The 9748-nt window shown below is 50.6% G+C and overlaps 1 protein-coding gene across 1 annotated transcript in view; it reads right to left on the bottom strand.

The window, feature by feature from the left end:
* MCM3AP (minichromosome maintenance complex component 3 associated protein) overlaps positions 1-9748 on the bottom strand; it is a 56749-nt gene that overhangs the window by 29946 nt on the left and 17055 nt on the right. The window contains exons 10-15 of the mRNA XM_017847268.1: positions 6542-6720; positions 5522-5763; positions 4919-5121; positions 3721-3821; positions 1194-1325; positions 723-836 (exon numbers count right to left, since the gene is read on the bottom strand). Of these exons, the coding sequence (XP_017702757.1) occupies positions 723-836; positions 1194-1325; positions 3721-3821; positions 4919-5121; positions 5522-5763; positions 6542-6720 (971 nt within the window). The remainder of the gene's footprint in view (positions 1-722; positions 837-1193; positions 1326-3720; positions 3822-4918; positions 5122-5521; positions 5764-6541; positions 6721-9748) is intronic.

Genomic DNA, 9748 nt, shown 5'->3' with positions numbered 1-9748 from the left:
AAAAAAAAAAAAAAAAAAAAAAAAGTGTAAGAGTCTGCATCCTCGATACTAAAATGTAATTCCATCTTCACTGTAAGAGAAGCTTTAATACTTAAACTACAGACACCTAGAAAGACGGGGTAAAAAGAATTAAGTGGTACAGGGTGCCAAATTATAGGTCCATAGGAGCCCTTGTAACAGTTAATAAACCTTTATCTTAATAAAATCGTCAGAATTTCTAATTATTTTAGAGACAGGGTCTCACTATGTTGCCCAGGCTGGAGTACAGTGGCCACCACAGGTGCAGTCACAGCACACTACCCGGAACTTCTGAGCTTCAGTGACCTTCGCACCTCAGTCTCTTGAGGAGCTGGGACTACAGGTGCCTGGTGTAGAATGTGTAAATGACGATGCAGACAACCACAAAATCTTCTCATCAGCAACGTCTGACATGTGCAATCGATTGGAAGTGTCTCAAATATATGATAAATGCTGGTGGCTACTAAGGATGGCTGACTATGGTCCTGTGGTGGCAGGCCTCAAATAAAAGAGAATTTTAATAATAAAATTCTATCAGCCCAGGGAACACAGGATTGCATCAAATACATTTGGTCACAAAATCAAAGTAGCTTAGACAGGCAGGACACATTTCCAATAGCCCATCCTCAGTGGCGCCAGACACAGCCTAGGGCAGAGCCAAAGCTCAGTCTCCTGGCACAGCAAGACACCAGTGTTTCACTTACTTCAACTCCTGGGAGCAGGTTTCCCTCACAAACTCCATCATCACGTGTTCCATCAGCTCCACGGCCAGGCCCTGGCTCAGCTCACTTAACACCAGCTCCCTCTCTTGTTTTAACCTACAGGGAAGATAAAAAATACACAAGGGTAATGTTTAAGAATAAAAATAAATGCTGTTTGTTTTACTCCCTGGACATGCAGACAGGGATTGAGGTGTGCTGCCTGAGTCGGCAGGACACCCCTACTCCAGCTCCCCTGACATCACCTCCCTTCCCTTGCCTCTCCTGGCTGGGAAGGGCCACTGCTCATGGGTAGGTGTGGCCTGGGGAGCTCCATCCACCCCCTGGACTGAAGTGTAGGAGGGCATGAGTGGGTCAGCAGGGGTGGACAACAGCGGGAGCATCGCGGCCAGGGTCAGTTCTTGCCTGTGTCCACATTGAGCTCCTTATCTGTCTGCATGGACAAGACACACTCACCTTTCTTCTTCAGCCCGCTGCCTCTCCTGCTCCCTTCGCTCCCTTTCCTTAGACACTTCTTCAGCTGCAATGTGCCTCAAAATGCCCGTGGTTGCAGCTGTTAACAAATCCTCCACAGCAGCATTAGAAACACTAAACAGAGCAAAGGGGATAGCATTCAAAATCAGAGGCAAGGCCGGGCGCGGTGGCTCATGCCTGTAATCCCAGCACTTTGGGAGGCCAAGGTGGGCAGATCACGAGGTCAGGAGATCAAGACCATTCTGGCCATCATGGTGAAACCCCATCTGTACTAAAAATACAAAAATTAGCCAGGCGTGGCAGCGCATGCCTGTAGTCCCAGCTACTCAGTAGGCTGAGATAGAATAATTGCTTGGACCCAGGAGGCGGAGGCTGCAGTGAGCTGAGATCGCACCGATGTACTCCAGCCTGGGCAACAGAGTGAGACTGTCTCAAAAAAAAAAAAGAGAGAAAAAGATCAGAATAAAAAAGCCAAATCACTAAACGTCTAACTTTGACAAAGAAAAAAAAACCACATAGGTTGAGTGTCCGTAATCCAAAAATCTGAAATCCAAAAGGCTCCAAAATCTCAAAACTTTTTGAGTACAACATGTCATGCTTTTCAAAGGAAATGCTCACTGGAGCATTTTAGAATTCAGATTTTTAGGTAAGAGATACTCAACTGGTAGACATAATACAAATATTCTGAAATCCAAAAATAGCTGTAATCTAAAACCCTTGTGGTCCCAAGCATTTTGGATAAGGGATATGCAACCTATACTTGTTTGACTGCCAGCAGAAAAATTAAGCCCACTGTTAGAAACGCACAATCTACCAAAACTGACTGATGGAGCAACAGAAAAATGTGAATAGACCTGTAACTAGTAAAGAGACTTCCAAACAAAGAAAAGCATAAGACCAGAAGGTTTCACTGGTAAATTCTATTAAACACTAACGAAAACCTAACCACCAATCTTTCTCACACCCTTTCAAAAAACAGAAGAGGAGGGAATATTTACTAACGCATTTTATGAGGCCAGCATTGCCCTAATACCAAAGACAGACCAAAGCCACTATAGGAAAACGACAGACTGACGAGGCACAGTGGCTCATGCCTGTCATCCCAGCATTTTAGGAGGCTGAGGTGGGAGGACTGCTTGAGCCCAGGTGTTCAAGACTAACCTGGGCAACACAGAGAGACCCCATCTCTACAAAAAATTAAAAAATTAGCCGGGTATGGTGGCATGCGCCTGTGGTCCTAGCTACTTGGGAGGCGGAGGTGAGAGGATGGCTTGAGCCTAGAAGATAAAGGCTGTGGTGAGCAGTGATTCTGCTTTTGCACTCAAGTCTAGGTGACAAAGTAAGACCGTCTCAAAAAAAAAAAAAAAAAAAGGAATAAAGAAATAAAAAGGAAAACTACAAACCAATATCCCTTATGAATATGGATATAAAAATCCTCAACAAGGCCGGGTGCGGTGGCTCACGCCTGTAATCCCAGCACTTTGGGAGGCTGGGGCGGGCAGATCATGAGGTCAGGAGATCGAGACCATCCTGGCTAATACGATGAAACCCCGTCTCTACTAAAAATACAAAAAATTAGCCAGGCGTGGTGGCAGGCGCCTGTAATCCCAGCTACTTGGGAGGCTGAGGCAGGGAAATCGCTCGAACCCGGGAGACGGGGGTTGCAGTGAGCCAAGATTGTACCAGTGCACTCCAGCCTGGACAACAGAGCAAGACTCCATCTCAAAAACAAAACAAAACAAAACAAAAAAACAATTTAACCTAGAAAGCAAAAACTTTTTATGTTGAAAACTACAAAGCACTGTTGAAAGAAATTGAGAATGACCTAAATAAATGGAAAGACATCCCATATTCTCGGATTAGAAGATTTAATATTGTTAAGATGACAATACTGGCGAGGCACAGTGGCTCATGCCTGTAATCCCAGTACTTTAGGAGGCCGAGGAAGGTGGATCACTTGAGGCCAGGAGTTCAAGACCACCCCTGGACAACATGGTGAAAGGCATCTCTGCAAAAAACAAAAAAATCAGCCAGGCTGGTGCCCACCTGTAATCTCAGTTACTAGGAAAGCTGAGGCAGGAGAATTGCTTGAACCCAGAAGGTGGAGGTTGCAGTGAGGCTGAGATCGAGCCACTGCACTCTAGCCTGAGCAACAGAGCAAGACTCCATCTCAAAAAAAAAAAAAAATGACAGTACTACCCAGAGCAATCTACAGATTCAACGCAATCCCTATCAAAATCCCAACAGCCCTTTCTGCAGAAACAGAAAAACTCATCCTAAAATTCCCATGGTATCTCAGAAGACCCCAAATAGCAAAACCATCTTGAAAAAGAAGAATGTAAGGGAAAATCTTCATGATACTGTCTCTGGCAATAACTTATTGGATTATGACTCCAAAAACGCAGGCAACTTTATGAGAGGAAACTTCTGGAAGAAGTTCTTTATGAGATGAAACTTTATGAGAGGAAACTTCTGGAGCAGCAGAAGGGGAGCACCAGATGCCACTCACCCCAGGGCAGCAGCTGCGTAGGCAGCACCTGCAGAGCCGACTTCCTCACAGTCCCTCTGCAGAGCCTCCTGGATGAGCTCGTCCACCACCTGCGCCAGGTCCTATGGAGAGACCAACATGGGGTGGAATGGAACGTCCCACCCAGGGCAGAAATCCTGGGTAATATGTTGTCACCAGTCTGCAGACATCTCGTGACAGAAGCACATGACCCCTGACATGGGGTCAGCTAGGCTGTTGCAGGAAAGGTGTCCCCTAGCGAATGGAAAGGTGCCATCTGGAGAGAAGGTGCCCTGCAGATGGCCACACAGCGCCCTGGCCCAGTCATCTCCAGTCTACGTCAAGCAGCCTCTGTTTCTGTGGCCACTCCATGCTCCCTCTCAGAACTCCCCGATCCCCAGAGAGGCTAGTGCCCAGTGCCTGCCTCTAAGCAGCCAGAGTGGCACAATCCAGTCTCACAACCATAGAGTCGACAGGCTCTACTCAATATCAAGGCATCAGTAGGGGCCATGCCCACCCTGAGGTCACAACCATCAAGGGGCACACCCACCTCCAGGCCAGGCTGGTCAAGGGGTTCACCCACCCCTAGGCCATGCCCATCAGGGTCCACAGCCACAGAGACCACACACACCAGAGGGGAAACATCCAACCGGAGGCCATGTCTATCAGGGGGCACAGCCACCCCGAGCCATGCCCATCAGGGGGCACACCTGCCAGGCCACACCCATCAGTGGGGACACCCAACCCCAGGACATGCCCTTCAGGGGACACACCCACACTCAGTCCATGCATATTGGGGGGCCACACCCACCAGGGGGACATGCCCACTCCAGGCCACACCCGCAGGGGACACACCCACCCATGCCACACCCACCAGCAGGACATGCCATCCCAGGTCACACACATCGGGGGCGCACAATGCTGCCAATAATCCCGTCAGAACAGGCGGATGTTGAGTTCAGACACAGGGGCTCAGGCCAGTGCTATGACAGGAAGCTCCTGAGATGAAGACAGACTCCACAATGAGTCTGAATGGGTGGGCCCCAGATCTGCCACCTGAGGCTAAGTGACTCTAGGCAGGACCCCTCTCTGGACTCTCCTGAGAGACCAGGCGCCACAGCCCCACCTCATGGGGTGATGACTAAGGACATTTGTGCACAATGGGCTTCCCAGAGTACAGACCTAGAAAAAGAGTCCCTACCTCGTCAGAGTACATGGGCACAGGCTCTGGAGGTGGCGGCTCAGGCTGCACGGACAGCTGGAAGAGGCTGGGTGCTGCAGACGGGGTCAGTGCCAGGACAGGAGGCAGAGGCACTGGCGAGGGCGCAGGGGTTGGTAGAGACTGTGGGAGACCCGGCAGGGGTGTGTCCGGCTCTACACCACACTCCTCTCCTCTCCCTCCACCTGGAAGGAAACATACAGGAGAAAACATGGCTGCAGACACAGGGCGCCTGGCACCACAAGGACCAAGGTCTGTGCAGGGACAGCCCCAGGTCACCCACAGTGACCCTGAGGAGTGGCCTGCCCTCCAGGAGACCAGCTATGCGGGACAAATACGCTTTGCATGAAAAACAAGCCCCAAGATGTCAGGGAGCCAGGAGGAGGGCTTCAAAGCCCTCAGTCCACTCCCAGTGAGAACCATCTGAGCATGGGGAAGAGCCACACCCCTGGGCCCCAAGACAAAACAGGTGCTCAGGCTCCTGGGAGGCGTCCCGGCAGGAAAATGCAGATGTCCAGGCTCCTGGGAGGCGTCCTGGTGGGAAAATGCAGCTAGTCCCCTCACTACAACTGCAGCTTCACTCACCCAGTGTGTCCGAGCCGGGTCTTTGGGTGCCGACGGGCAGCTCTGCGGCCAGACTCTCCCCGATGTACTTGTTCTGGGAGTTGAAGCTGCACACAGGGGTGTGACAAGGAACGGGGGGCAATGGCCCTCCGTTCACAATTTCACCAACCGACACCGTCAGCTTCCTGGTAATAAACACCGACTTCCTGGTCTTGGATAATCCCTCTGGTTCCAGGAATGCGGCCCGGTTCAGCTCCACACAGCTACCCAGACCACAAGAAGACCCCAGAGGGGCGTCACCAAGGGAGAAGGCAGCTTCACCCTCAGTGCCCCACTGAGTGCTGTAAGCCCCTCAGGCGTCACCACAGCCATGTATAAATAACAGAAAGCAGAGGCCTGGGTCCCACTGCCGCACCCTGGAGCCTCTGTAGGTCCCTGGAACCACTGAGCAAAGCGTGTTAACAGATGCACGCTGACTCACTCCTGCCTCCTTGCTGGCTCACCCAAAACCACCTTGTTTTGTGAGGCAGAACTGGAAGGAGGAAACAGGCAGGGGGCAGGTGAGGAGTTACAGGAGGCAGGGTGGGGACCCAGGCACTGGGTGTGGAGTGTAAGCTGCCGGTTTCTGAGACAGCATCTGTGAGTCTCACCACTCTGACTGCTAAGTACCAGAGAAGACTCCAGCCTGGCCTGTGGGTGCCTCCATCCCCACCGTCACACGCTGTCCGTCACTGGCTGGCAAAGGCAGTCAAGGGAAAGAATAAGGAAGGCCCTAACTTCTATCTTTAGGTTCGTTGGCAACTCATGAAAAGGACTGATTCTGGAGTCACAAAGAACTTGGTCTGAGCCCTCAATGTGCAGACAGCCAGGGTGTGACCTTGGGAACACCCCCAGTCATTCTGAGTCTCACGTGTTCACCTGCATGGCAGGGGGAATGCACCTTCTTCAAGTCAGGCAAGCAGCCAGTCCCTCACAGTCCTTTATCAGAATTAACAAGAAAAAAGGAGACAGGGGCCCCGCAGTTCCATTCTCAGCCCTTACCCGTCGGAAACGGTGAGGCCGTGGCAGGTGAGGAAGTCGGTCGCCTCTTCGCAGTCTCTGAACAGCAGCATGCGCACCACGCCATCCAGGGGAAAGACGGTGGCTCGCTGTGTGCTCACCGTGTACGCGAAATTGAGCGCCCGGAGAGCATCCTTGCGGATCTGAAAGGAGGAGCCAGATCACTGCAGTCTCAGAGGAAGGCCCAGTCAGACACTTGCAGTCAGCCCATGACCACAGACATGGCCAGCATGGGGGGCATGGGCTCCTCCTGGGCTGAGTCCACCAGAAGGCGCTTTGGCAACATGAAACCCCAGCTTAGAGATCGTAGGCGTTCTGCTCGGGGCAATGCTCAGGAATGCATGCCAAGCAAACACTCTCATAGAGAAGGATGGCTTGTGAAAGTTTTATTTATAAGAGAAATCATGAAACAAACTGCACCAACAAGGCCAGGTGAAGTCAGCTGTGCAGCATCCGCATGAGAAAATGCCAGGAAGGTGCTATAGAGGACCCCAGAGACCATGGAATGCCAGCAGGAAACCAACCCCGTGGAATGACATATAATAGCTGGAGACAACTGTTCATGGCATTCTAACAAGAGCCTTAAAAAAAAAGAAGACAGAGGCCAGGTGCAGTGGCTCACACTTGTAATCCCAGCACTTTGGGAGGCCAAGGTGGCAGGATCACTTGAGCCCAGGAGTTCAAGACCAGCCTGGGCAACATAGCTACATCCTATTCTCTACAAAAAAAAAAAAAAAAAAAAAAAAAATGGTTTAATTAGTGGGGCTTGGTGGCATGCACCCGTGGTTCCAGCGACATCGGAGGCTGAAGTGGGAGACCTGCTTGAGCCCAAGAGGCTGAGGCTGCAGTGAGCCGTGATCACACCACTGCACTCCAGCCTAGGTGACAGACTGAGAACCAGTCTCTTAAATTAAAAGACAATGGGGCTGGGTGCGGTGGCTCATGCCTATAATCCCAGCACTTTGGGAGGCCAAGGTAGGCGGGTCACTTGAAGCCAGGAGTTTGAGACCAGCCTGGCCAACATGGTGAAACCCCGTCTCTCCTAAAAATACAAAAATTAGCTGGATATGATGGTAGGCACCTGTGATACTAGCTACTAGGGAGGCTGAGGCAGGAGAATCGCTTCAACCCGGGAGGTGGAGGTTGCAGTGAGCCGAGATCACACCACTGCACTCCAGCCTGGGTGACAGAATGAGACTCCATCTCAAAAAATTAAATAAATAAAAATAAAAGTAAAAATAGACAAAGGAAAACATGAAAATGCTAACAAAATTATGCTTGAGTGCTGGGACTTTGGTGCCTAAGCTGTTAGTCCTTTTCCGATGTTCTTTAATTCAACCAACGTTGATCGAGCGTTTGCTCTGTGCCTGGCACCGTTTTTAACGCTGAGAGTTCAACAGTGAACAAAAACAAAATCCCTGTCCCCACATAGCTGACATGCCAGGGGAGAGACCAATGCAACAGAAAACGAACTCATCAAACACACAGAATGGTGATTCAGTGCGGCAGATGGGCAGGGAGAACAGGGAGCACTGGTGGGGGCCCTGCTGAGGGCGGCAGCCAAGCCTCACCTGGCCTCAGAGAGGTGGAGACAGCGCCGTGCGGCTATGAGAGTGCAGAACAGCAGTGGGAGCAGCAAGCACAAAGCCCCTGAGCAGGAGTGCACAGGGTTGCGGGGACAGGAGGCTGCCTCTGTGCGCCACTGCTGGTGAACAGTTTTTCTAAAGAAAAATACCTGAATATCTCTTTTGTTTAAAGTTATTAAAAACGGCCAGGCAAGGTGCTTCACGCCTGCAATCCCAGCACTTTGGGAGGCCAAGACAGGTGGATCACCTGAGGCTAGGAGTTCGAGATCAGCCTGGCCAACATGGCAAAATCCCGTCTCTACTAAGTTAGCTGGGCATGGTGGTGGGCTCCTGTAATTCCAGCTACTCAGGAGGGAGCTCAGGCAGGAGAATCGCTTGAACCCAGGAGGTGGAGGTTGCAGTGAGTAGAGATCGTGCCACTGCACTCCAGCCTGGGCAACAGAGCGAGACTCCATCTCTAAATAAATAAAATTTAAAATGGTCAACATTCTACTAACACTCAATCATTACAATATTAACTATACTTTTTTTTATTTTTATTTATTTTTATTTTTTTTGAGAGAGAGGGTCTCTGTCACCCAAGCTGGAGAGTGCAGATCTTGGCTCACTGCAGCCTCAACTTCCCGGGCTCAAGTGATCCTCCCACCTCAGCCTCCCAAATAGCTGGGACTACAGGAGCATCCCACCACGCCTGCCTGGCTGATTTTTTTTTTATTTTTAGTAAATAAAAAAAACCCAGGCTGTTCTTGAACTCCTGAGCTCAAACAATTCTCCCACCTCAGTATCCCAAGGTGCCAGGATGACAGGTGTGAGCCAAAGCGCCCAGTCAAAATTAACTACAAGTGGCAAGTTGTGGAAACCCTTTTCCTTTACTCCAGAGTATCAGTTCTGTTTGGAAACCTGCAGATCTGAAAACAAGGAGCAAACCTGCAAAAGACCCTCTGACCGTGACATGACTGTGGGTTTAGCCACTGTTTACAGGAGGCCCTGATGTGTGACCAAAGAGAGGACCTGGAGCCACAGACTGACCTAGGCAGGTCCTGAGATCTCCCAGGCAGTATCCTCCCCACGCAGTGATCACTACGGGCTTGTGGCAAGGAATCCAGGCAGCCTCGTTGACGCCGCTGCCGGAATGGGCAGCAGAGTGCATGCGAGGTAAGGTGGCACTCTGTACGGTGGGCCACGGTCCTGGTCACTTCGCACTGAACGCAATCATGCAGGGCCTAGAAAAGCAGGTGCCACAGGGGCTGCTCTGTCCTCATCCCCAAGTCCCATGGAACTGGAATAAAAGAACTGACTGGAAACCCCGAGACACAGAATTTACTCTGCGCAAACTTCAGGGGAGGGACTGGCCTTCCCATTGCTTCTGCAACCCTAGCACGCGGCAAAGCACAGACACTGAGGCACCCACTAAAGGAACTTAGCGCCATCAGCCTCACTCCAGAAACTTCAATTTAAAACACAAAGCATTTCAAAGTCAGGGACTGTGTGCGTATGAACCATTTCAAAGTCAGGGACTGTGTGCATATGATATAAGATTTTTGCTTTTCAGTTGGTTTTCACGGATGATGACAGTGCTGAATTCTTTTTTTTTTTTTTTTTT

The sequence above is a fragment of the Rhinopithecus bieti genome, unplaced genomic scaffold, assembly GCF_001698545.2.
Source record: "Rhinopithecus bieti isolate Rb0 unplaced genomic scaffold, ASM169854v2 scaffold_29990, whole genome shotgun sequence".
NCBI lineage: Eukaryota > Metazoa > Chordata > Mammalia > Primates > Cercopithecidae > Rhinopithecus > Rhinopithecus bieti.
This window is presented reverse-complemented; position numbering and strand designations above follow the sequence as displayed.